The 27,985-nt window shown below is 39.3% G+C and overlaps 1 protein-coding gene across 1 annotated transcript; it reads right to left on the bottom strand.

The window, feature by feature from the left end:
• Positions 1 to 108: 108 nt before the first annotated feature.
• Positions 109 to 27,985, bottom strand: ACTR3B (actin related protein 3B). Its single transcript, XM_063181327.1, has 12 exons — positions 27,876 to 27,985; positions 20,518 to 20,573; positions 18,565 to 18,689; positions 17,513 to 17,623; positions 17,021 to 17,116; positions 16,761 to 16,868; positions 15,378 to 15,521; positions 14,598 to 14,771; positions 11,713 to 11,805; positions 2,120 to 2,245; positions 1,652 to 1,735; positions 109 to 1,052 (listed from the first exon to the last, which is right to left on the bottom strand). The coding sequence occupies exons 1-12, from the start codon at positions 27,917 to 27,919 to the stop codon at positions 957 to 959; spliced, it is 1,257 nt and encodes a 418-aa protein (XP_063037397.1). The 5' UTR covers positions 27,920 to 27,985; the 3' UTR covers positions 109 to 956.

Genomic DNA, 27,985 nt, shown 5'->3' with positions numbered 1-27,985 from the left:
GGTCCCTTTACATTCAGGGTATGTGATCCCACATAGATGACCCACAAATGCAAAGCCAACCCCATGAGATGAAGTGGGGGAGTAAATCAGGACTACCACAAACATTCATAAAGATGTTAACAGCTTTTATTTCACTGGTGCAAGGCCCATGTGTCACCCACCACTCACCAACAGCAAAACAAAACATCATCTCCTAAAAAACAGTTTCAGAAAATTCAAAACAAAGGAACAGTGGCTATAATAAACTTCATACAATACTGTAAATCACTTTGCATCATCCAAACATGAACAGATCCATTTCTATCATACATGGCTTTTTTTTTTCCCAAAAAAATATACCAGCACTGATCCAATACATGCCTCACACCTGGAAATGCATAACACCATTCCAATGACATTGACAGCTGTTCATGCTTAGAACTAGTCATCAATTCACCCTACCAATATCATAAAATACAAAATGGTATGAAAACCTACATTTACAAAGTACTGTCCCAAATCCTGCAATCTATTCCATTTGGGTAGGTACCTGTATCCATTCCAGCTCCCCTAAAGGCAATGTGGTATTTAGTGCTCCATTGCTAAAGGATTGATTGCAAACTCAGGGCACAAGTGGGAAAGGTTTAGATCTTTCCACAAGCAGTAAAACACTGCCTTATTCTTCAAGATTCAGTTTCAGTAGTATTTGCACAACCTCCTAAACCAAGACTTACCTATTTTCAATTACCTCACATTTAGGAAGAAAGAAGGAAAGGCTCTGAGTAGTCAGCAGAGAAATGGCTGGTACTGAAATGACTTGGGGCTGTAAGCTGTGCTTTAGTGCACAATGGTGATCCAAATGCCTCAGAGTTAACCACATCTTGTTTCAGTATTTACAGTATCTGCTGCCTTCCTCTGCACTGCAAGAGCTTCTTCACCAGCACAGTATCAGAGATCTTATTTCCACTGGATGAGCATTATGACATGACTCCAAAAACGGGATTATGACGACAAATACTAGGGCCATACTCTTCATAGTCCTTCTTGGTGTGACATACTTGGAAGAACTCTGGCTATAAAAATAGAAAAAGGATCCCCCCAAAAGCATAAGAATGTAAGCAGAAAAAACCAACAAATAAATAACATCTTGCTATTTCTTTAGATTGCAGCTTTACGACATTGTATTACATTTTGAAATATAATAAAATGAGAAATATTAGGATATGAATACAACTAATCAAGAAAAGTTAGGTCATAAGACTGCTTTTAAACACAACAGTAAGAAATCCCACTTGGCAGACAGCAATTGCTCCCATTTTCCTGTATTTGCTTCTCTCTTGCAATTCTTCTCTCAATTTAAGACCATTGATTTGGATTCTATATTCCTGAAGTCCTAGCTAATCTCTAGTGCTGATTTAAAGAATAAAGGCATTATTTTGGAACTATCATATCAAAGCTACTTTAGAGTTATGTCAACTCCTGATATCCTTACTTGAGCAAAGCTCCCATTTGCCCTGTACAAATTTTACTGAGATAAAATTTGGGTAAAGATTCCAGAATGTGACACAATTTAGGCTGTCACAATGAGAAGTTTAGAACTTAGTACTCAGATCAAATACACCCAGAATTCAACATGCAATAAAAATTAAGAATAACTTTGATGAAGACTTACTGTTGAAGCCAGCATGGAACCTCCAAACCAAACTGCATAACGCTGCATGTGATGTGTTATCACTTGAACTTCCACTGGTTTGGGCTAAGGAAAACAGTTCATATTTAGTTGGTTTTCAGACTTAACATGGTCAGAACCAGACACCTTCAACTCTCCATTCACATCCCTTATTACCCAGATATGCTCCCCCTAGGAGACCAAGTCATAAAACTCTTCATGATAACTATCATGAAGGACACAAAGTTCAATTCCTCTTGCCTACTGCTCACATGTCTGCTAGAAGGAAAACCAGAACTGCTCACAGTCATTTTAAAAAGAGATGGGATCACTGCAAGGCTACCAGTGCTTTTAACAACACATAAACAAATCCTACTGACTTTACAGCATATTTTCACTAGTGAGGTGAGAACTTTGAACTTGATTTCTGTCATTAGCCATGTAATAAATGCACTTGGAACACACACTCACTTTTATCCGACCACCGCTGAGCTCCTCGCTGAGCCGCAGCCTCGCATCCACCACTCTCTTCAAATCCCTCTGCAGTCGTCGTCCAAAGTCCCTGAACATGGTGGAGCCTCCTGAAAGGACCACATTCTGTGTAGAAATTAGAGACACATTCTGTAAATCCATCTTCAAGCAAGTTTCCCAACAGCCAGCACTGCAGAGGTGGCTGTCTGAATTTCAGCATCATTAGGAAGCTGACAAGGTAGGTAGAACACTTTCAGCAAAATCACAGGAAGCTCATGGCTCCCCTACTTTTCTCTTTTGAATATAATTATGTAGAATGGGTTATTACAAAGGAGGATTCCATTAAAAACATGAGCTTGTACTCTACATACACAAAGCAATAGAAATAAGATACTACATCAAGAAGTTTCTCTAGGGATGTTCACAGTAAGCAGTTTTAGCCCTGACACTAAGTAAGGTTCAAGTCTCATAGTACATAGCTACAAATCTACAAAATCATCTAGAACTCTATTTTTTTTTTTAAATTTCCAGAGTTCTTGATAAAGGCGCCACACCTTCACAGAGAACTGCAGCACAGAGGAAGGTATGATGCCTCTTCCCTTGCTTGTCTGGTATTACTCAGTTTTCAGAGCACAACCAAATGCCTCTCAGCCTGGACTTGAACTTGGATTCTAAAGAGACATTTTAGAATTTCCCAGACCTAATTCTGATCATGTTGCAGCATCCCACACTAACACAGGAGTAATTTCAAAGGTGGGGGACTCAAACAGGATGCCTAGAACATAACAAAAATGCATTTTATGATCAGAAAAAAGAACTCAACATGACAAAACTGTACACGTGCCTTTGCACTGTGCTACACCCTTTGACACATGTCCACAAGAAGTTCACTGTACATAGGTCCAAGGATTATCTCTCAGTACCATTTTTGACATTGCAGACCAACACTGTGCACATAACGAAAGAATCCCTGACCCACTGTTTTCAGCCTGCACATGGATCTAAAAAGTCAAAGATATGCATAATAAGTGTTCAGACTTGCAGGGTGCAGAAATGCTTGGATTTTAAGCAACAAATTATCAGGGAAATCTTGTTTGTACCTTGTAAAGTGAGAAGAAAGCTGTTTGTTTTTCATGAGAAAAAAAAAATCCCTGCACATCATAAAACCATTACAGTAGGAAAAAGTAATTTCTTCACAGCTTATCTACAGTATAAAATAATGCATAACAAGGCAGGTGTGCTTTAAAGAAAAAAAGCACAAGTCTCAATAACATTACTGAAACATTTCCAAAAGGAAAAGAGGAGGACAGAGAAGAGGAAAGGAGCCAGAAATCACAGCTGATCCTAAAGTTAAAGCAGGAGAGAGGATTCCCCCTACTCTCCCCCCATACACAAGAACATCTCTTCCCCTGCATCAAAGTGGTCATGCACTCCACTTGGGAAAAGGAAACTGCTAATGGGCAAAAAAAGACAACAACCAACCTGAGTGATGAAATAGCAATTAAAAAGATGTCATCAGAAAATATTACCTGGAGATAATGAAGTTGGCAAAGAATGTGAAAGCAATAATTCTATTCTAAGCAAATTAAACTTCAAGCATAATCCACAAAGTGGACAATGCTATCACTAAAAATAGACTCCAGAATAAACCAAACAATCATTTTTTTAATACATCCAAGACCAATTCGTGTAACTACAGAGTTAGAAGCATCACTGAGAGGATCCTTCCACCAAGTTATCATTCCAGAGTTAGAGGCTAAGTTATATCTTCTTCAAATTATGATTATTCAAGTACTTCTACACACCAAAATCAGTTCAACAATAACACTGCCCAAGGAGACCAGAAGCACCAAGGCACAAATGTTGAAAAGATGAGTCACCTCATTATCATGTATCTGGACCAGCCAGGCTAAGCAAAATTCTGGATATATGTAACTAGGTGAACCAACTGCATTTAGAAGATGTTTAATTATACAGTTACAGTTCCCCTGCTCCCTGCACTGCTGTCAGTGCCAGACCAAATCCATGCTAACTCTTAGGCAGAAGACTTGTCATGCAGCCTTCAGCAAGTTCTCAACTCAGCAAGCCAGGTCAGAAGCCAGGCACTCCCCACTAACTATGAAAGCAGAATCCATATCCATTCCAAACCTCTCAAACACCACCTTGCAAAGGACACAATAAAGGTAAGAGAAGATAGTCAGATTAAAATAAACAAAAATAAACCCCAAAAAACACTGACCTCCACCCTGACCTCTTAAATATCTTCTCCAGAATAAATCTGAGTAATTCCAATAACTACTTAAAAGCCATAAAAATAAAGCATACTAAATACATCTGTGGAGAAAGCTCACTAGTGATGTTGGGGTTTTCAGCCTGTCAGAAAATCCTCTGGCCTCCCAGAGAAAGACATCAAAGAAGTTAGGCTTTAAGTATCTGTTTCCAGCTGATTCCTTTAAAGAAGACTTCTGATCTTACTCTGCTCAAACACACTTCAGCTGGTTTAAGAGCTCCAAGCTGCCCACATGTTTCTCAGCTAACACCAATTATCATACCTGCTGATGGAAAGAACCTCCAGCTGGTCTCACTTTTATAGCTAACTGGCTGAACATTTAAGTTGTTTTGAAATAATGTGTTCCCTCAGCAGAGAGGGACAAAGCCCTTCCACACACCTGAAAAATTAACAAGCAAATAAATGGAAGTTGGCTATTTCTGGAAGGAGACCAGGGAGTGGATATTATTCACAGAATCATTAAGGATGGAAGAGACCGCTAAGATCATCAAGATCAATTCAGAGGGCTGGCAAGAAATTTCTCCCTTCTCATCTGGTACCTTTTGCTTTTCTTATGAACTCTGTGGTACTGAGTTTCTCCTTGCACCATTTCTGATATTGTGCCTGTACAATGTAACACTGCAGAGATATGAAATTACCCAACAAAGCAACCCAGCTCCTGCAACAGAAATCTCTCACTAAATCAAGCTCACATAAGAATTCCAAAGAGTGAAATTAGCTCCTGAAGAACTCAGCACTACCAAACACAAGGTGCTGAACTGGTTTGTGCATCTTCCCACTGGACTGTGGTGTGAGCACACTCTCAGCTGCACACAGCAGACTTTGCAGCACCAAACTGAAAAGCATCCCCTGCTTTTCTGGCAAGTAAGAACAACACATCCCATTTTCCCTTCTTTCCAGCTGACAGCCTAAATTAAAGTTAACATGATGTGACCAGACCACCAGAGACATGTAATGAGATCAATATATGACTGTTAATAAAAATTATTATGGGTAAAACCAGGAAGGTTCACAAGCTGAAGCCAAGCACTTCATTAGCAAGTGAATCAATTAAGCTACATGTCTCTGTTAATTTGGTTAAAACAGGGCACTATTTGCCAACACAGTATGGAAAGTATAAGGATAAATATTGTTAATACCAAACAATAAATATAGCACAAAAAAGTAAATTTATTGTGAGAAATACTATTTTAAAAATACATTTGCTTCTAATAATAAAGAAATAATTGCTTTTTCCTTAAAATCATGAATTTAGCGTTCATTTCACATTTCAAGTCACAGCAAGAGATTCCAGCATGACTTATGGTGGTTGCATTCTGCAGAAATATGCCTCAGACACAAAAGGAACCAGAAAATCCTGCAGATGCACTGAGCTATTGTTAAATCAACTAGCAGGAGTAATCTTACAAATTTATTTACAGCTGTGATGGGAATAAACAGGGGTTCTCCTCAGTACTCCTGTGCTACAATGACACAGTTAATCTCTGGGGGGGTTTCATTTAAATACTGCAGGAATACTGCATTATTCAGCAGGAATACTCTTCCTGTCCCATGTCCTGTCATGGAGCCAGCAGATGCCATGGGCTGGCAGTGTCTCCACCCTTCCCTCACCCCAGAGCCTCCCCACTCTGCTCTGGGTCAGTAACAGGGAATTTCTGTGGTGCTGGAGCACAGACAGCAAAGCCAGTCCTACAGTGCCATCTACCCACTGTGCTGTGCAGCTGGAGCTGCTCTCACACCAAGGGTTTCTATTGACCAGCAAATGAAGTCAGAAGTGATATCAGGGGGTTTTTACCACCCAGTTTGTCCCTGCACCCAGGACCTGTCCAGTGTTTGAGGACGGGCTCTTGTGAGCTCAGCAGTTTAACTTGCTGAATGAACCCTGACACAACAAGGGCAGCCCAAGTCTCAAATGTAGCAACGAGCTTGACTTTGTAATTTCACTGAGTTTTCATTTTGAGAGAGACTAATCTGAGTCCACAGCAGCTGCACACCCAGCTAAGGAGTCACCTTCTCTAAGGAAAAGAGCCCATTTGTCAAAATCTTCTCCCCATGCACCTGTGTTTCCATGGAAAACCTGGATAATTCATCTCCAATAAAATACACTTAGCAATATCCTACAGTCCCCCACCTCATGCAGAATTTTCAACTTGAGAAGTTGGCTTAGAAGTTTGAGGTCAAGGATGTTGTCATTTCATTCAGCATGATCTGAATCATGAATGCTTAGGCATGCTTGGCTAGGACCTTTCAGAGGTATTTCTGACAGAATTTACCTGACTTCAGATGTCATTCATCTTATATTCTCTCTTTCAGGTATTTGTGCTAAAACACAGCAGAGAAAAGCAGAAAAAAATCAATTGCTGGGACAGTCAGTGACCCTACACTTCTGTTCTTTATACTGGGAGAAGGCAAGGACCTCAGAACTGTTAATACAGTTCTCATTTAACTCAGAAAGTACCTGGGGAGAGACTCTGGATAAGAAAAAATAAAGATCAAGTAGAGCATGGAATAAAAGTTTCTGAATCTATTACTAACAAAAAATATCGTTTATTAGGATAGCAGCCAGCTTTTAAAACTTTTCAAAGCCCTTTGTCCACCTCTGAAGTTATTATAACTCAATTCAGGAGGAGACTGTTTTTGACACTAAGTGCCAAAATCTCATGTTTTAATCTCATTAACAAATGTTAGGACAAGTTTCAGAGCACTTCCAGGTTGAAAAGAGACTTTTAAATACCAGCTAGTGCTGAAAACATTCCACACCAGTATCTGCTGTGGCTGTACCACAGGAGCAGATGCTCATCACTGATCCAAGCTGGGTGTGCAGTAGTTATTCAGAATTTACTGGTGTGCTCACAGGAACCTGAAAGCTGGGGAAGGATCTCATTTTTGTGCAGACCACAGCCCCCATCATGCTACTGCACTCTCCTTGTAATTTCTCTCCATTTCTGAGACATCAGTTATACTATGTATTCATATAATTATAAGTCAAGGAAAGGTTGTGGAACAATATTTTAAGAAAAAAGGAAGCTAAAAAAAAAAAAACCAGAACTAGATGAACTATACACCATTCTTTCCAGAGAACACTAAGGGTGATGGAATGTCTCACTGAGCACCACAAATGCAGGATTTTTAGCTGCATGCAGGATGGGTCATTCTTCAGTGGAATTCAACACACAGGAATGATCAACGTAGCCAGGATGCCAAATTGTTTCATCCATATGGTAAGATCCAAAAATTATCTCCTCTGTCACTTCTCATTTCAATTGAGCACTCATTTTAAATTTCAGTTTGCTTCCTGAAGCTTTGGGTTTGCAAAAATAAAATTAAAAAAATTAAATAATAAACCCACCAAAACCCAACTCATTTCTTCAAATTTCAATTCAAGTCCCCTAGTTTCAAACCCATATCTATTTTTTTCTGTTTTAGCAGAAAGCAATTCATCCCAAGCAATCCAGATCTCCAATTCTGTGTTAGAGAATACAAATCAGTTTTTCCAAGTAATCACATTAAGATGATGTAATCATGGGAATTAGAGAGTGCATTGCTGGCAATCATTATACAATTAAAAAAGGCTTCATCATGTGTGAAAGGATGTTTGTGCCTGGTATTGAACAGCTGCAGGTTATGGGATCTTGTGGAGCACAGAGAAGCTGACTTGAGTCGTGGGATGGATTTCTAAGGGTGCATCTCCCCCATTCCAGGCCCCAGTGGGATCTGAGAAATGCTCATCAGGCCTCAGCCCTTACAAACTGCACTTGGACCAAGCCCTTCTTGAGCTTAACAGAAACACTGTCTGTTCCCAGAACTAACAGGTGTTAAGTGAGAACCTGTCTTTTAACAGCCTTGGAAACTTTTTTCTTGCCCAAATAACAAGTCAAGTGAAATAATATTTCTGCAATTAAACTCTCAAAGAAACTTACCAACTCAAATTGTGGCTAGGATGGGAAAGTACTATGATTAAAGCCCACTCTCTACAGGTCCTGTAAACAGCAGTTCAAAGTGGAATTCTTCTGAGCTCTCAATTCCCAGAAAATAAGGGGCTCGTGTGTATGTCTCAAACACCAATAACTAAATGGTTGTGGAGCCAACCAAGGACTGTTGGTAACAGCAGACAAGAGTTGCTGGTAATAACCAGGGACTATTGGTATTAACATACTGTGAGTAAGAACAGGATTTGGCTGGAGAAGAGGGGCCAGGCACACATAAGGCTTTCATCCATGAGAACAAGCCACAGCAGAGTACAAGGAATGAGTGGGAGGAAGCTGGCATGCACTACAGGGTGGCATTACTGCCACCAAAAGTCCCCAAAGCCCTCCAACCCATTTCTAGAAAGGCCTGATAGAACAGACTGCACATGGCAACTAATTTACATGGAAAGCAAGAAATCTGTGTCTGGGGCAGAGAAACCTCTCCATAAAAAGGTACCCCCACCCCAGGGGTGCCCCCAGGACCCTGGACATGTCATTGGCCAGACTGGTGCAGTTGGATCAACACTGAAACCAGGACTGGTGTTTCCTTTTTCTCTTTTTTTCTTTAGTTCATCTCTCCATCTTTAATTCCTCTCTTCCCTTTCACCCTACCCCTTTACCCAAAACCTACTGCTGTGTGCTTAGACAGCAGGTCAGGGACTAACAGACCAATTTCTATGCCAAGTGTGTAATTTATTAATAAAACTTTCAGACTCTCTGACTTTTGTAATTTCTTTTGACCAATGAGCATTTACAAATCTTAGATGCTTTCTTCCCTTTAGGCTGGGTTGTCACAGATCTGGCTGAAGTCTTATCAAGGTTCTGCTGGTCCAAACATCAACACAAAGTAAGATAACTGGCTTTGTGAGAGAGATGTTGATCAGATTAGGAAACAGGGATACTGGCAGTAAAACTCAGAAATACAACAGGACATCAAAAGATGGGTTGTGGAGCAATGATTCAAAGGCTGCATCCCAGATAAAACCTGCAATAAGGATACTTTTGTGTATTTTCTGCAGGAACACTGAGGAAGAATCCAAATTCATTTGATGGAAACTCAGCTCCAAAGCACAGGCCCTTGGCTGGCCACCACCCAGCACCATGGGCAAGTGAAACTGATAAACCTCAGAGAGAAAGTATGAGTGGAATATTTCTGCATCCATACACTGTTTTATCATTGATAACAAGGGATGCTCATCCCTTTGAAGTGACCTTGCTTCAAGAAGATAGCAGCTATTATCATTAATAACTACTGACATCTCTCAGTACAGTGCATTGGTAATTGTGAAACATTATTTTAATTCAGCAAGTATAATGAAAAACAGAAAAAAGGAAAAACAAAGCCTCAATCAGGGGCAAGCCAAGGGAAAGTTACTTGTCTACTGATTATGATGAGGCAGAAGAAACTTAACCTCAAATTTTAAACACCACTTTCTAATCAGTACCAAACCCTACCCTACCAAGCAACGAAACTGCTCTGAGGAAGCTTTGGTGTTTCAGATAAAAAGCAGAGAACCCTAAGCACAACCACACATTAAGGGGCTCCTAAACCCTGCTGCTACCTAAGCCTGAAGTCATTGAAGACATCTACTGCAGAACTGACATATTAATCTGTTAAGAAGTTCAACTTCCCCTTTTATCCTGCCCCACAGACCTGCTCTGCAGTGCTACATCTCATTCTAGATTACAGAGAGTTTACCAGGCAAGGAGAAGAGACTGTAAAAATTTAATAGTTACAAATTATCCAGAGACATGACTTAGTTGGAACTTAGAGTTCATTCTACCAGGTGAGGAACACTACCACCTTTCACAAGAGCAGACATAACTCTGCATGCTATAGCTTTATGCTGTTATTTCCAAAATTGTGCTGCTCCTGCACAAGCTGAAAAAAGGGAACCATGGGATGTGCTGCCAATACAGACAAAGCTTGCCATGGACTATGCATTCAGTACCTTACTTTTCACTCCTTAAACAATCAGGAACTGAAAGTACTCTCTGGACTACACCCTGGGTTTAAGCAGGTTTAAGCTGGCCTAATTGTTCTCTCCTTAAATATTTTCAGTTTTCATGTACTTTATAAGTGATGCAATACTGACTGAACTGCAGACAATGAGCAGATACAAGATAAGACTATGAAAAAAAATATTGGAAACCACCACTTGATAAAGCAGGGGAAGGAGGGTATTGAGAGACCACAGTATAACCCTTGAAATGGGCAAAACTAAAAGTCCTTCATGCACAAGCATCCACACTACAAATGTCAGATACAAATAACATCCCTCTGCCACAGCTCCTCAAGGACAATACTTACCTATGCATTGAGCCTTTGCACAAACTTCTCTTTCAAAAGCAAAAAGCAGCAAATATCTAGTGGCATTTAGAAGTGGCACTTTGTTTAATTTCTATCCAAATTGACATTTCTCATTGTGGAGGAAGTGGTAGCCATGCACATGCTTCTGACTTTGATGCTGGTGTTTATTCCTTATAGGAATGTGTTTTTTGTTGATGGAATGACAAATTTCTTTTTTTGTTTTTTTTTTTTTAAAAAGGAAATAAGTTTTTTTTAATTAGATGAAAAGACATTTTATAGGATTTGGGGGATTTTATTTCAAACTTAAGGATAGTTAATTGGATAGGAGCTAAAAAGTTTTGTTTGAGTAATTTAGAAAAAGAAGAGAACAAAGAAACCAATTGTTTTTGTGAGGTGTTTCATCAGGGGCAAGGAACTCTTGCAGCTCGTTTGATTTTTCTTTATGAAGAGTTTTGTTATTTTGCCTTTTATTAAAACCTTTTTGTTTCCAACACTACTGTCACTGACATATTTTAAGAAACATTCTTTTGCCAGGATTTCTTTTCCTGGGAAGCTTCAGCTTCTCCATGTTTTGTTCCTCTGGAATGTGATTTGGAGAACTGTTTACCCAGCATGTGAATTGTTTTTAATTAATGGCCAATCACAGCCAGCTGTGTCAGACTCTCTGAGTCCGTCACAAGATTTTATTATTCATTCCTTTGTAGCTTTCTGATGTCTCCTTTCTCTTTCTTTAGTATAGTTTTAATATATAATTTCTTTTAATATAATATAAAATCATAAAATAATATATCAGCCTTCTGAAACATGGAGTCAAGATTCTCATCTCTCACCTCATCCTGGGGACCTTCAAACACCACCACACATAATCACAAAAGCCATCCTGGTAATTTTTATGCTGTCTAAAGTAGCTGAGCTATCTTGAGTGTGAAATATACCTCCAAAAGCTTATGAGATCTGTCTTGAAGAGACTCCTGTTTCAATTCCTTAAACAAATGACATGAATCCCACCAGGGAAAGGCCATACCTTGTATAGCGGCCGCCGGACGTCGATGGGACAGTTCTGTATCACCTCATCCACTACATCCGAAATGGACTCCATGAAATCAGGGTTGGCAAACTGAAATGAAACAGAACAGGCATTAGATTTTTTCATCCAAAGAACAGAGAAATTAAAAAGGCAGAAATAAGACTGTGGAGAGACCTTATAATAGGGGATGAGTGGGAGTTTCAAGTCTTGCTCACAATTTATTCTACATTAAAACAAACACTTCTCTGCAAAGGAAATGAGAATTCCTTTTTTCTACTAAGAAAATCAGATTCTCTCCCTTGGTCACGGTTTACAATTTAGGCACTATGCACTTTTACTGCCTGCAAGATGAGTTTGATTTTTCCTGCAATATTAAACACACTGTTACCACTCACTGTGGTCCTGCCTTTCCTTTCAAGCAAGATTAGAAACACCAGTGGATAAATCAGAATGTTTCTCTGCAAGAAGATGTTAATGCTACTAAAATAATTCAGTTAAATTCCCACCAAAAAGTCAGATTTTTTTCCCAAGCCCAGGAAGTATCCAATGTTCAAGAAAGTATAAATAGTCTGAGATTTTGAGTGAAAGCCTCCATCAATGCAAACAATACTAATCTACAATGAACACAATGCTAATGTAAATTTCTGCATTTATAAAACTAGAGAGTCAAGAGCTGCTTATGCTAGAAAACAGCCCATGTTTTTTTCCTTTCAGAGGGTAAATTCTAAAAAATTATATTAATTCCTAATATATAATACTATATTATTGTAGATATAATATAAGCTTTTGTGTTGAATTATGTGGGATTTAAATTCAAAACAAGATGAGGTATCTACATGGATGAACAAATAACAACAGTCAAGCATAACAAGTATACACTGAACTGAGAAAAAATTAGTAAAGGAAGTTGGGGGCACTTCCCAAGAATTCAAACTAACTTCCACAGTAAGAATGAATCATGCAAGAAGCAAAAAAATGAAGCCACATAAACCAAAAAGAGAAGCTGCTGCATACTGAGCTTTCATCTGAATGAACTACAGAATATGAACTACATGAGAATGATAACTCCTGAGCTCTCCATAAAGATATTGATAAAACAGCAGGGAAAAAGGAGTAAGTAAGAATGAGAGTTGGGGTACAACATCATCCCAGAACAGAGACAACAGAACTGAATGTAAAATTGCAGTCTGCCAGCCAATATGATATACTTGGAGAGTGGCAAATAAATACTCTAATTTAAAAAGTAGAGAAATAATCTGGATAGCCACAAACCCCAAGACCGAACTTCAGGAGTATTAAAGACTTCAGAACAAATTCTGTAAACTGAAAATAGGAAAAGATTACAAGACAGCTTTACCAAAGGCAGCTTTTACCTAGCTAAGCTGCTACCCTTTCAAGTAAGGAGTTAATGAAACACAACCAGAAATTCTCTTTGGATGCAGTACACATCATCCATTATATTTTTCTTGTCTAGGAAGTCAGTTCAGGTTTGGGTGGTTTTTTCAATACAGCATCAAGAAACTACCAAGAAATGAAAAAATGGAAATTGGTCCTTTATGCCATTCCCAACAGTCTTTTTAGAGACTATGGAATGAGAAACTCTTGAAATGATGTCTGACATGGGATTCAGTGCTTCTCTGTTAAATCACATTGGTAAACAGCAGGGAAGAAAAACTATTTAGCCCAGAGATTTAATACTGGCAGAAGATCAGATGGCTACAAATTGACCAAAGATGATTACAGCTGGAATTCAGACAAAAGGTAGCAGAAAGAATCTTTTTAATATTCTTCCAAAGAGGAGGGTAGAAAAAGGGAAACTTCACCAGTATTTATGTGGATTTTAATAAAATTTTTAACAGTATTACAGACTATGGGTGCCTGAATAAGTTCAACTAAGTGTGCAGGAATGGAGAGGACCTGTATTAAAACCTGACTCCTTCCTCTCAACAATATCCTGACTCCTTCCTCTCACCAATATCCTGAAACTCACTCAAACTGAACTATCAAAAATCAAAGAGATGAGGTGCAGTAATCTTTCCCAGAACTGCACATACTACTTACGACCACACCAAGAGAGATTTCAAGAGATTTCTTTCAAGGATAAATTTATCATCCATGCCTTACAGACTGATTCAGTATCTACAGTCTGTATCCAATATTTAGAATATCATCAAGGCCATGCTTAGTAGTGCCCAGAGGGATTGGCAGCATACAAAGTATAAAGGCAGACTTTGTGACAGAGTTCACAGGGGTCTGAGGATGAGGGAAGAGACGAGGATCTGACTCCATGTTTCAGAAGGCTTGATTTATTATTTTATGATATATATTAAAACTATACTAAAATAATAAAAGAAAGGATTTCATCAGAAGGCTAGCTAAGAATAGAAAAATAAAGAATGATAAAGGTTTGTGTCTTGAACAGAGTCCAAGCCAACTGACTGTGATTGGCCATTAATTAGAAACAACCAACATGGGTCAATCCCAGATGCACCTGTTGCATTCCACAGCAGCAGATAATCATTGTTTGCATTTTGTTACTGAGGCCTCCCAGCTTCTCAGGAGGAAAAATCCTAAAGAAAGGATTTTTCATAGAAGATTTCTGCGACAAGACTTGTTTAAAGTGATGCTGAAAGAGGAAAATGCTATACAAACACTGTGAAACGAAACAATTACTTCTCAAGTTCAGATTGAAACAGGAACAGAACAAGATGTTTTAACCGTTAGACTGGGCACCACAAAACCACTTTTCTGCTGGGCTGACGTTACCTGCGAGTGCACCCGGCTCGTGTTCAGGAGACTCACTGGCCCCTCACTGCCACGGGATGGCGCCCAGGCACCGGGAATGGCACAACTGAGCACAGATATTCATTCCCTGCTCTTACCTCGGGATGGAAGAAGATTTCTGGCCCGAGGAACCTCTCATAGCCAACATCGATAACAAACTTGGATTTGTTGATGGCGTTGATGCCCGTGTATTGTTTGATCCACCTGCGAGAGTCCCCGTCGTACTTGGCAAATTCCTTCACTATGTCAGGGCAAATGTAACAGTATTTCTCCTGGTAAGAAACACCAGGTGTTAAAAATAGCTGAAATCATTAGTACATCAGTGAATTTAAGTGCAACACAACCAGAAAAGAAAAATGTGAGCATTTTTACAGATGGAGCTGTTGAAGGAACTTTCCCATCCAAATCACTATTGAAGCCTCAGCCCCACAAGGCACGAGGCCCATTTGCTTCCAAAGGGCTGCACACGCTGACTCAGCTACATCTGCCTCTCCCAAAATGAAAACATCACCAACAATAAAGAATTTCAAGGGCAAGCTTGCACTGCAAGAGCAGGCCTACACCATCACCCTACTTTTTTCTTTTTTTTTTTTTTTTAAGTTGTATTACAAAGCATATTTTAACAACTCCAAAGCTGAAATGCTGATTTAAGCTGCGGAACATACTCACTCCAAACAGCCCCCCATGAATATTTTCTTTATTTTCTTCCTCTTTCTCCTTCCCCCACACTTGATTGGATAAACCACCAGAAGCTGGTGTAATTGTAATACACTGCCTACATCTGCATTTTTAAGAGAGCCACTGGAAACTTGCTAGAGCCAAAAAATCAGCTCACGGAGATTTACTATGTATTTATTAAGAGATAAAGGAGGATGTACCTTTATGGCTTTTGCTGTCTCCAGAGATTGTTCAGGAGGAATTCCTACCTCCCTTTCCCTTAGAAGCTGTTGAATAAAGTAAGTAATATCTCTACCTGCAATAGGAATATGTTTGATGCAACTTCCAATAACATAGCCTTCTGCCTATGTAGGAGGAGAGGAAAAGACATATTTAAGAGGAAAACTTACTATGTATCAATAACTAATATTCATTTTTATAATACTCTGGTTTCTATTAAAAGTAAAATCTTGAAACTATAAAATCATTCTAAAAATGTGCACCCCACTGCAAAGTGAATATAATTTTTATTTAAAGACCTTGATTACCACATGTAAACAGATATTGACTATCTTATAGATACACAAGTGATAAATGTATCAGTCAGATCTGATGGTCCCTTTATGGTACCATCAGAAAAGTAGACATAATATAAATGAACTACCTGTGTTCCGTTTGAGAGTGAAAAATTAACAGAAAAAAATATAAATTTCCAAGACAAGAAAAATCACATAGTAATAGAAAACTCCAATAGAAATAGGATCTTACAATAAGCACAACAAAAATAAGAAATCTACTTGCTGAATTTTTTTAGGATGCATTTACTGAAAACATTGGTATTGCTGAGCCACATTATTTCTTCCCTTGCCTTTTTTTACACTTTTCAGAGTTTCACACAGTACATGCTATTTGTTCTCAGCACTGCCCATATGACAAAACACTGAGAAGATCAAGTTAACACCAAAATGCCAAGATGAAGTTAAAGGGAATCAAATTTTCATTTCTAATATACCTGATCATTCAAGGACAGAGTATGGTTCAAAAATACACAAAATGACATCAGCAGATATCAGTATGCACAGATAACTCTGTATTTTTAACATTCTCACATAAACTGATGAGACTGATCATGTGTAAGAACAGATACTTATATAAATTTGTAGTTGTTTCCACATAAGCAGAGTGGAAACAATAAAGTACAATAAATCATATAAAAAGCACACATTACCAGATATATTAAACAGTAGAAATGCAGGGTATTATAAAGCTAGGACATTTCTTGTCAGACACTCTTGGCATGCAGGGGACATAAACCCATGATAACCATTGATATTTAAGAGAACTGAGGCATCACAGTAACAGAAGGTAAAGTTTTACACAGAACTAGCCTTTTAAAAGCTGGATTGATGGTTCCTTACTGTGACTTTCCTGTGGTGTTCAAGCTAAACTAACACATAATGGGATACATACTTTTGCAAGGAAAGAAGTCCCACCAACACTAAAAATTTAAAAATAAGGTTTCCTTTGGTGCTTCTTACTAAAATGTACAGTCAACAAACCCTGTCCAAAGCAGTGCTGATTTCAGAGTGCATCCTGCTCCTTACCACGGGGATGACGTGGGTCACTCCGTCACCACTGTCGATGACAATCCCAGTCAGAGTCCTCTCCCCAACCTGCCGTGACGTCCAGGAGGCAGCCAAGGCCAACACTGCCTACAGCACAGAGAGTTTGTATTTAGAAGCAGGCAGAGTGCTCTAATTTACACTCCCAAAAAGTAGTTTCAGACATTTTACACACATGCCTACAAAAGACCAAAATGCTGCAGTCGTTTTCTACTTCAGAAGAACGCATTCACTTTGTTCACCTGCACAGCAATGTAGAGTCCTGGGATGTTAAATGATTCAAACATGATTTCTGCAAGATATTCTCTGTTTTCTGGTGTGTTCAGTGGAGGCTCTGTCTGCAAAAAAAAGAGTTTTGAAAAAACACCTCGATACGATCCTGCCTTGATTAGTTCGGTATCAAGCTAATCAAACTTTTGGTAATCAAACTTTTGGTAATCAAACTTTTTAAATCCTCGGTGCACTCAAAATAAAAAATTTCAAATAGAATTTAAACAGTGTTTGAAGCTTTTCAAAAGCAACAGCTGACCCGCAGTAGCCTGCAACACAAAATTTACAGAATATAGTTATAATGCAGCTTTAAAGATTAGTTTTCTCCTCCCAACACAAACCCCATCATTGCTAGAGAAATAAGACATACTGAGAAAAATCCTCCAGCAGAGCTAATTGTGCTTGGAGTGGTATTTGGTTTTCCTCTTACAAAACTACTTCCTTACCAGGCCTCATTAACTCACCATTAAAAAATAGTGATCCTCAGGCTCAGCTCGAAGGTACTTGAAGATGACTTGTTCCATGAACCTCTCCATGAGGTCCCAGTCCTCAACAATCCCATGTCGGATAGGCCACTGCAAGAGCAGAACTTGTCAGCACTGGATCATGCAAGGACAAAGAAACCCAGCAGCAGGAGCAGTCTGACACCTCATCTCACAGCAATCTCACAAACCCATCCTGACTTGAATTCAGAGGCACAATTCAAATTTTCCTCCTGCTCCCAAGTACTTCCAAGCCCATCTCTAACTTGCAGGACCAGCAACCAGAATCCAGACTCTACTCCTGTTAGTCTGTAGCAGAACTGTGTTTTAACCTCTTTTTTGTATAAATTTTATCACTTAAGAAGTTGAGAAGCATACTTGGCTTCAATATGCTTTTCCGTATTATAAAAGGAAATAAAGACCATATAGGCTATATATTTTTCACCTAAAATTTCTGGCAGGGATGATGTTTACATTTTGTTCAACATTAAGAACATAGCTGACATTTAAGTAACACAGAAGGATGTATAAAATATGATTTTTTTCCACATAGTTCATAAGCCAGTAACGTTTTGTAAGTACAAGAAGTCCTTTACTAGGGTATGGAAAATATGATTCACAGAAAAGCTGCATTGAAGACAGCCCTTCACAAAACAATTGTGACTTTCCCTGAAGCAAAAGTACCCAACACATTTCCCAGTTTGTGTGCCATGTTAAAAGGGTACACTTTTAGCAAGAATTTAAATATTCAGTGTATATGACTATTTTAATAACTCAGAATTTTGAAAACTGAACAGCTGCACTGTATCAATGAATATTTACACAAACACCAACCATACAAGACAGAACTAGGAAAACAGATATCTAAAAAAGGGTAAAGTCATGAACCAAAATCATGCAGCTTTTTTAAAAGCAATAAAAATACTTTACAAAAAATGCAAACGTGTTTTGAATGGCAATCCAGAAGTCCTAGAACATTTTATCATAAAAATTTGAGACTTGGAAAAAGCTGTCAAAGTCTACTGAATGCTCACCTTTGTAGCATAGGTAGGTTTATCTATGGCTTCATCTCCTATGAAAAAGTCCAGATCATCAACACCTTTCATTACCCTCCTCTGAGCCTGGTCCCCCACTTTGGCTGACTCTCGGATTGCAATACCTTAAAATAAACCCAAAAACCAAATCAAAACAAAATTAAAACAGTTAAATACCAAGTGATGAATGTTTATTTAGTTAAGGATTCTTCTCCAGAAATAAAAATTGGGATATAAAAAGCAGAAATCATGTAAGTGATCTACTGGCAAGCCAACAGAGCCAAGTTCATTCTCATGGCATGCTGCAGTATTCTGGTCACCCATCTCTCATTATTGCACCTAATAAATCACAGAAAATACTGAAAATGCACTTTGTTACAGACTACAGCAGTCACTGAACCTGTACAAGTGCAGCATTCCAGTAAGCAACATGATTTTCTGAGTTCCAACTCTAGAATAAAGACAAAGAGCACAGGAGAAGAAGAAAATAAACTGTGTATTCAAAAATAAGTATTGGAGTCATTATCCTGGTTGGTGAGAAAGAGGAAAGAGGGAGGGGAGAAATCAATTTGCAGGGCTACAGAGAAATCTCTGGAGACACTTATGCTTCCCATTAGCAGCCTTCAACTATCACTAAAATTATTAGATGATGGCTGCTGTAGGCAAGAAGATGAGACAGCAAAAATCAAATCTGGGGCAAGCTAAAAATAAAAATGGAATGAAGTACTGCTAAAATGTAACCTTGTTTATATAGTTTTCTTTTAATAGGTCATAATCAGGGTCTAAATAACATATAGCAGAAAATGCAGAGCAGGCAGGCATCATCCACAAACACACCAAATACTACTAGCACCAAAAAATGACTCACAGGCAAACAATTCTTTTGGAAAAACATCTATCCCCTAACAGGTTTATAGTTGTATAAAACAGGATTTATATCAAAATCACAGGAAATCCCTGCTATCCCATTTCTTTAACATAGGACATTTAAATCTTTACCAGTGGTTTAGGTTTCACATTTTACAATAGTTAAAATAGTGAGACTGTAAGCAGTACTGCAGCTACACCTGGTGAAGAACTGTGTCCCCTTCACTTCTTTGGCCACCAATTACCTTTACAACCTCCTTATCTTTATATTTTTCCCATGAGTAGCTACAAGGTTGTCTAGATGCATTAATAAGTAGTTAATTGGCAAAGTTTACAAAAAGTAAAAAGCAGTGTTCAACATAAATGGAGGTAACAGATGCCATTATAGATGTAAATATATAGTTAATACTACTGTTTATATATATGTTATACATATATATACAGCATTTCAGAAAAACTATTAAGATGTCAATCAAAATCAAGAACACCAGAAAAGTATAACATTTTAAACAAGTTTAACACACACAAAAAAATTAAAGAGTAAATCTGTTCAACAAAAGCATGTTAAATGTGCAAGAACATTTTAATTGGTAAACACACACCCAAAAGGAACACTTTCTAACAGGAACAACTTTTTTGAATATTAAACTGTCTACGGTCCCAGACAATGTAAATAAGGCAGACACCACCTGCACTTTAGTACTTAATTTGATTGGGAGCCTTCCCCCAGATTATCCAGGCTGTAACCATGGTGTCAGGTAGACAGGAGGTAAATTGCATTCTGTCTACTCAAGAGTCCTGGCCAAAAAATAATGGAGATAAAAAGGAAATTGGACTGGAGCTCTCTTCATCTTTGTCATAGCAACCAAGAGCTGGTTTAATGAGCAACAGTCCCAGGTAACTGCAGACAAGGAGCTCTGTTTAGCTACACTCCAGCCAAGGATGCTACCAGGGTGAATATCACTTCCCAGATGGACACAGCACTATGAGGGCTGAGTTGGGAGTTGGAAGCATGTAATTTAATCCTCAAAGTGCTCAGTGACAGCAGTGGATGTTATAATTTGGAGACAAAAAAAATCAACTCACATGATGGGATAATGAACTGAGGTTCTGTATTTCCTGCATAGCCAAGCTTGGTATACCTAGGGGGAAAAAAAAATATCACCAGGTCATTAGATGCAAAAACATGAGGAAAAAATAGTTTCAATTCACTCCTTTTCTCAAAGTGAAGGTAAAACATGCATCACATGCCATGTCCATATTTTCTGGATTATGCTTTCAACTATCATCCTGCTGAAAAGAAAACTCAAAGCAGTAAATATTTTAAGTGTTATTTTTCAGACAACTTCAGCTTATGGATTTTGCTGGTGTTATTCAGAACTATCAAGTCTGAAAACTCAACTCTTCCTTTTTCAATCTTATTGACCAGCTGTGACAAAGGACAGGCAGGTCACATTGCACCCTTTGGGAAAAATCAGGACCATGCAGATTTTACCCTTCAGTTACCATGACCAAAGAGAGCCTTAGACTTTACATATTTGTTTAATATTCTCAAATACAGGAAAAAAAGAAATAATACAGTATCACAAGTATAAACCACAGGAAAGAACTCTTGTTACAATCCTGATACAATTCCCTTCCAGGCCTTGAACAAACCACTCACTTTGTCACAGGATATTATCTGTGTGTGATAAAAGACAAATACCACACCAAAGCAAGCCTGCACTGATGAAATGCTCTAGAAATGGGCAGCAGATGGTACAAAGCATTGATCATTTCTTTCAATATACAAATAAGATCAATTTTAACAATGAAAGGCTTGAGAGGAAAGAAGGGGAACAAAAAAAGTAAAGAGATTTTCACATAAAACCTAAAAATTTCTACAGGTGTTAGTGGCTGCAAGCTACTCCAGGTCTTCAGAAATAATTAACATCCCAGCCTGTGAAAAACAGCTCTATTTCCTAGGGGAAAAAAAAAGAAAAAAACCCACAATGACAACAAAACCCACATCAGAAACTGTTAGAAGAAAAACCAACCCAAAAAAATTGATTGAATGCTTGCAGAGACTGATGTCATTCTTGAGTACTGCCTTTAGCTTGAAACAGAAGTACAGCAGCAGCAGGATTTGAGGGAAATCAGCACTGTTCACATCATTTTTACACAAAAAACATAAAGCCATGATATTCTTAAATGAGACCAACCCCAGTCTAAGTCCTAAAGTGAATTTAAAGTCTTTGTCTGCATCCTACTCTCAATATTTGCAAATAATATTATGCCATGGCCAAAGAAGAGGTTTGCAGCTTCATTAGCAGCTTGAAAAGTAGGTTCCTCTTTACAGAGTATTTGGTATAAAAATACTCATTAAGGATCACAGTTGTCTTAGATAAAGGAATTAATCTAAATTGAATTATCAATGACCTTGGACTTAAATGTTTATGTTTCAACTTCTCTTCAAAGCTATAGCTTCAATAGACTTCAAACAATAGTTAAAAAGCCATTCCCCCAAGGCTAAGAAGACAAGGACTGTGTTTTGGAGGCAAGGGTTTGTTGGGTTTTTAATCATCATTATAGACATATGCTTTCAGTCTAATCCAAATTGTTTATGCACACTTGCTGTGGCTCTCAGAAAAACATAATCAGGATGTTAAATTAGACTGACTGTAAAGGAGGACATTACTAGCAAAAGTTCTTTTTGTGATTATTATTGCATAGATTCCTCACATTTTAGAATGAGCCCTACCTAGGGAATATTGTTAAAACATAACAAGCAACAACAGGAGTTCCACTGGGATTTAAGACCAGTACAGGCCACTTCCTCTTATTTCTCTCTCTGAAATGAATCATGACTAAATGAACATAATGAAAACCAAGGAAAACATTTTTATTTGTTTAAAAGACCTAGTTTCAAGACTTAGAAATGACAACTAGGCAGAAACATAATGAAAAAAAGCCTTTCAAGCCTCAGGGACAAAACCCAAGGACAATACACATACATATATATACTTTTCATACAATTTTTATATATCTGTGTGCATGAATAAACTAAAAGGTTCCTGCAGTCTAACCAGAACTCATTTCTTAAAGTAAAGTTTGGCCAAGAGGTGAGTTCAGTTTGCCATCTTTTCCCCCTCAACACAGATGCTAAACTCACACCCACTCACAGTATTAAAAAAAGAAAACACTCTCTAAAAGTCAATTTGGGCTACCAGTCTGCAGGAGCTTCACCTTCCCTCTCCAGAATGGATCAGATCCCCCTACCAGGGTAACCTGTAAAGTTACCAAACCCCTACAGCTCAGTATTTTACAGATTCATTTTTAACCTAGGTTAATTCTCCTACTAAAAAACTACCAAATAATTTTATTTCTCAGTATCATGAAAAAAATTATCTTCAAAGAATTAATCTCACAGAAGGTAACATATGGGAGATTTCTATTGCATGTCATTAATCCATGAAAGACTAATACTAAAACAAAGAGCATAACTAAATTCTCAGTTCAGTGGTGAAGCAAATAAGCAGAAAAAAAAAATCTGTTAAAAAAGAAAATCCACTTAGGATCAAACAAGAGACAGACTGGAACAAGCAGCCACATTTCAGGCATTTTTCACAAAACCAAATGGAAGGGAAACTCAAATTTCTCCCAAGACCACTCAGGAAGAGAAGGAAAACAGATAAAGCAGTTGTGCAGCTTTTTGCTCTCCAGAAGCCTCAGGATATGGTCCCAGATCTCTGCTGTGCCCAGCAGGACCCAAACTCATTCCACCTCTCAAGGGTACATTAAAATGTTTGGGTGACCCATTTCCAGCACCTCCTACAGAAAATACTCCCTTTCCCACATGATATTTAAATATTTACTGAACAGAAAGGCTCTGGACTTGAACAGTTGCAGAGGGTACCTGGTCTCCAGCCCCTTCTCCAATGAATATTTAAGCATCTAAAACACAGTTTTCTTTCTCCTGGGTTACAGCCTAGCAGACTAATGGTAATGCAACATCTTGTGATCTGTAAAATTACAGAGACAGCTGTAGTGGAATGTGTAGATAATCAGTATTCCAACTTAATTTCATTAAAAGCAGCAATTTGTTGCCAGTGAGAGAGGAACCCACTGGAAACAGGCCAAAATATAGGATATTGCACTAAAAATTAGCAGAAAACTGATCCAATAGACTAAGGCTTTTTCATGCAAGGAGATTTGGAGGACTACACATTTGGTTTTAAATCTCTGGAAATTACATGCTGTTGAAACAAGCAATTTCTAAAAATAGTGTGGTCTCTTTCATACTGTTTTGACCAGGTGAAGAGTTCATACACAAACCAGTTTCACAAACCTTTGCATGAGGATTGGTCATCCTAACCCTGTTCCCTTCTGAGGTCCCACCAAGAGGAAAGATGGAAGAACTTACTTCAAGAATTGACTCCAAAGATGCAGAAACGGACTGCACTTGGAAGCAGATGCTGCACCCTCAACCACTTTAGAGAGAAATGTTTAGGAAAATTCTTCCCAAAGCATGAGAACAAATCACAAACTCAAGCAGTTGCTTTATCCATCTGAAAACAAAACATCCAATTTTTTCTCTGTATAAGTATGCAAAAGAGCAAAGCCTAAATGCAACCATTTTAGCATTTGATCACTCTCTATTGCTTTTTCAGTCCACATCTTTAAAACTATGTGTTACATTCACACAAAAAAAAAAAAAAAACTCTGAAAAGATAAATATGAAGTAACTAAAAATAGCAGGATGCTTTGAGAAAGTCCTGTAAACAAACAAATAGCCCCTGTAAATAGAACACTTTCCCTGACAGCTAAGAGGCTGAATAACCAGGCTGCTGCTGCCAGAACACCTGTGATGCCAGGCTGCCACAGCAGACTCCATTATCATCAGTACAAGCATGTCTGAGGAACTTGCAACACGAGTTCCTCATGAAGATTTGGAAAAGCACTTTTGAAAACAAGGGATGGGAATGAAAAAGACATGAAGGAGAAAATACCAAATAGGGAAAAAAATAATCTATTTTGTCTGCACAAAAGCAGCCACTGTAAGAATAAAGAGTACAGCAGAGCCATTGGGTTCCTTGAGAAAGTCTAGCACTTTGCAGGACTGAAGCCTGTGATTATAAACAACAGTTAATTAACTCAAACTCCTTAGTCCCAGAACAGCAATTACAATAATGCCTGTTCAGAAATATAGCAAGAGAGGGGAAACATAGCATATTCTGAGGCTTCAGCAATCTTTAATGGTAACATCACGAAAAAACACCTTGAGCTTCAAGTTTTAAGACCCAGCGCAGCTCACTTCTCCCAGAAATCAAGTATTTACCTCCAAACTCATGAGTAAGACTTTGCCAAAGTACCTTCTCTTTACTAAAAAGGAATGGCTTCAATAAAATACACCCAACCAGAAGCACTCATCAACATCTACAAACACACTGAAGAGGAGTATTTTAAGATACCTTTGTTTTGCTCACCCACCTACTACTGTTCTGATGTCCCACAGCTAAATGCCAATTAATAAAACTGGTTATGAAGTCTAAAGCTATTTAAAACAGCAACACAGAAAGGCCTGGTAGTCCTAAGAAACTAAAAATAGCATGCCCTTCTCCACAAAAAGAGTGACAGCAATGTGTAAACTGATCACGAGGAGAATCTCACACAGAGAAAATCAAGATGTGGTGCATCAAAACTGCCCCATGTCAAGTCATTTACAAATACTAATGGAAAAGAGTATAGCAAATTATTAACTATTTCTGCAAGATTTGTGAATAAAGACTGAGCAGTTTATGGCAAAGGAAATTCAAGTCATCTGCATCCATTACACTAAAGGAACATTATCCTGTCCTGCTTTAAAAATAAGTTTCTCACTGAAGGTCTGTTATTTTTTATATACCTGTTCTTAGTTTTTTTTTTTTGAGGAATTCTGGCATTTACAGGACTGAGGCATGTGGCTGCAAATTACAGTAAATTAAGCCAGCCTCCTTATGCCCAAAACAACAACAAAACCATTCTTTTAACAATTTTCTTAAAACCCCTTACATGAAAAAAATAAGGTGGATTAGTGGCTGGACAGAATACCTCATTCAGTACCAGAGATTTAAGTAGAAAAGTGCATTTTATATACACAATGTCCCACAGTGCATATACCTTTCCCTTTCTGCTATGCTCTTCTCAATTTTTCATCTGAAAGCCCTTTCATGAATAATTTGAATGAATTGTTTGAAGCTTGTAACCCAAAGTAGACTCATTCTAACAATAAGAAGGTTTTCAGCCCACACAGAGGAAAATTCCAGAGACTGTGTATCAATGAGTCAAGCTATTTCTTCTGGCTGCTTTTGTTCAGACTCATTTCATCCTGAATTCTGCAAGACAACTTATTTCACATTCAGTAGTCTCTTTGCTGAAAAGTCTGCCATTTTTGAGTGCCCTACAACACAGTCAAGCACAAGTCCCACCAGCAGAGATATCATGTTGTCTCCTGTGAATCAAGATCAATTGAAGGCATTGAAAAAGAAATGTGCATCACTTGGGGACTATCCAAACTCTTCCTGAAACAAAACAATATACATGTCCCTCCCCCACAAAACCCATCAGCTTAACCCATACAAGCTCTAAATAGATTTTAGAAATTGTACTTCAATTATTATTTCTTTGAAAGGGCACAGTAAGCAATATCCTATCCTTAGTTATTTTGTGTAACTGTTGGCCAGCAATATCTACTGCTAGTGCAACACTGGAATTACTCCACAAACTGAAAGCCAAGGGGGTCTCCTGCAAAAGGCAGTTTTGGCATTTAACGTATTTTCTCAATTTTACAGTTTCTACTGTACTCTTTTTAAAGGATCCACCCAGACCTCCCATTTCTCTCTAAACTATCAAGTAGTAATCCTGTAATATCAACAGATCTGTGGAGAACAGATATTTACATTATCTTCAGCAAATATATAGAAGAAACCTGGGAAACTACCAAGAAGTATCTAAAGAGCAAGCAGAATTAGACACAAGGTAGAATCTGGTCTCTATTCTACTTCCAAAGTCTCCAGCTGTGAACTCCAGTATTCCCCACTGAGGGAGCAGAGCTGGTTTCTGGTAAGCTAAAGTATAAGCAGAAACAGGCAAAGATTTCTAAAACTTTCATGACAGTTTAACACAGACATATTTCAAGATGTGACACACTTTTACAGGAGAAGGCAATGTGGCACCACAGCACTGGAAAGTGCTTCCTGTGGTTACCTGGGGACTGGGGTTTCTTGATTTGGTTGGATTAGTCTGGGGTTTGGTTTTGTAAAGATTGTTCCGTTCAGGAAATTTTAAAGATAACTTTCCAAGTATTAAAGAAATCAAAATAGTGTTGAAAATTCCCTGCAGAGGAAAGGCTGAATTAATGCAATCAGAGAGACCGAGTCTGACAAGTAAAGCTACTGCACGAATAGTTACTCATGGACCGGGGCTTCACTACCTCTCCTCAGAGCTGTCTGTAACTGCTGGGCCAAAGGAAAGGTATTAATTAGCAAAAGCACACCACAGATTCAGAATTACAGCTGAATTACAGCTCCCTCTGACACCTCCCCCGCTAAGGCACAGCAGGACTGGATGCTCAATATCCATTCAGGTCTTCTCTAGCACAGAGAGGTAGGACAGAGCCGCTCCTGAAACGCCTCCCAAGCACAGCCTCTGCAATTCAGAGTCACTCCTGCCCTCCAAGACTTGAGTTACAAAACTTGTGGTCTAGTTAAGTACGGAATAAATCTCACACTGATCAGAGAAAGGTGAAGGGATGACCCAATGACCGAGCGCATCACTGGAGCAAGGCAGCGCGCTCCCACCTCAGCCTCAGAAAATGCTAAAATTAAGGATGGCTGGTTTCAAACGGGGACAGGAGGCAGGAGCCCGCTCTGAGAGCGGCCCGGGGCAGGGAGCTGGGCTGGCTGGGCTCCCTGTCCAGGCACGGCACGGCACGGCCAGGATTGCCCCCGGCTCGGGCACCTCCGTGAACCTCCCCAGGCATCGCCTGCCCAGGCATCGCCGCTGGACCGCTCAGAGCGGGCTCCTGGCTCCTCTCCCCTTCTGAAACCAGCCGTCCCCAATTTTAGCACTTGCATCATGCAATACTTCACAGCCAGAGGACACAAACGAAAGCGGGTCCCGAGAGAGAGGCGAAGAGGGCACACAGAAACACGCACGGCGGGGACACGGCAGGGCTGCCCCGCTCCGCGCTCCGGCGGGATGGAAGGGCAGAGAGAGGACGAGAGCGATGGGCACCAGCCCGCTGAAGGCCGGAGGGGAGAAAAACCCTCAGCAAGCCGAGAGGCCACCGAGACACACGGCAGCAGCGCGGCCCCGTTCGAGGAGCGCTCACCGGCAGCGGGAGGCAGCGGAGCGGCGCGACGCGGAGACACCCCCCCAGTCCCCAGCACGGGCACCGGCAGCCGGTCTCCCCTGCCCGCACTCACCCGGTGCCGCCGTCGATCACGCAGGGCGGCAGGCAGCTCGCCATGCTGCGGGGCCGGCACTGCGGGCCCTACGCCACCATCCGGGCGGCCGCCGGCTCCCCCGGCGCGGG

The sequence above is a fragment of the Melospiza melodia genome, chromosome 1 (genome assembly GCF_035770615.1).
Source record: "Melospiza melodia melodia isolate bMelMel2 chromosome 1, bMelMel2.pri, whole genome shotgun sequence".
NCBI lineage: Eukaryota > Metazoa > Chordata > Aves > Passeriformes > Passerellidae > Melospiza > Melospiza melodia.
Note: the sequence above shows the minus strand (reverse complement) of the source record. Positions and strands in the feature narration are given on the sequence as shown.

Coding starts and splice junctions, on each gene's coding strand:
- ACTR3B (XM_063181327.1), bottom strand. CDS start 27,919: ATGGCGAGCTGCCTGCCGCCCTGCGTGATCGACGGCGGCACCGG. Junction 17,624..18,564: donor AACCTACCTATGCTACAAAG/GTGAGCATTCAG, acceptor CTGCTCTTGCAG/TGGCCTATCCGACATGGGAT. Junction 1,736..2,119: donor TCAGCGGTGGTCGGATAAAA/GTGAGTGTGTGT, acceptor TGTTTTCCTTAG/CCCAAACCAGTGGAAGTTCA.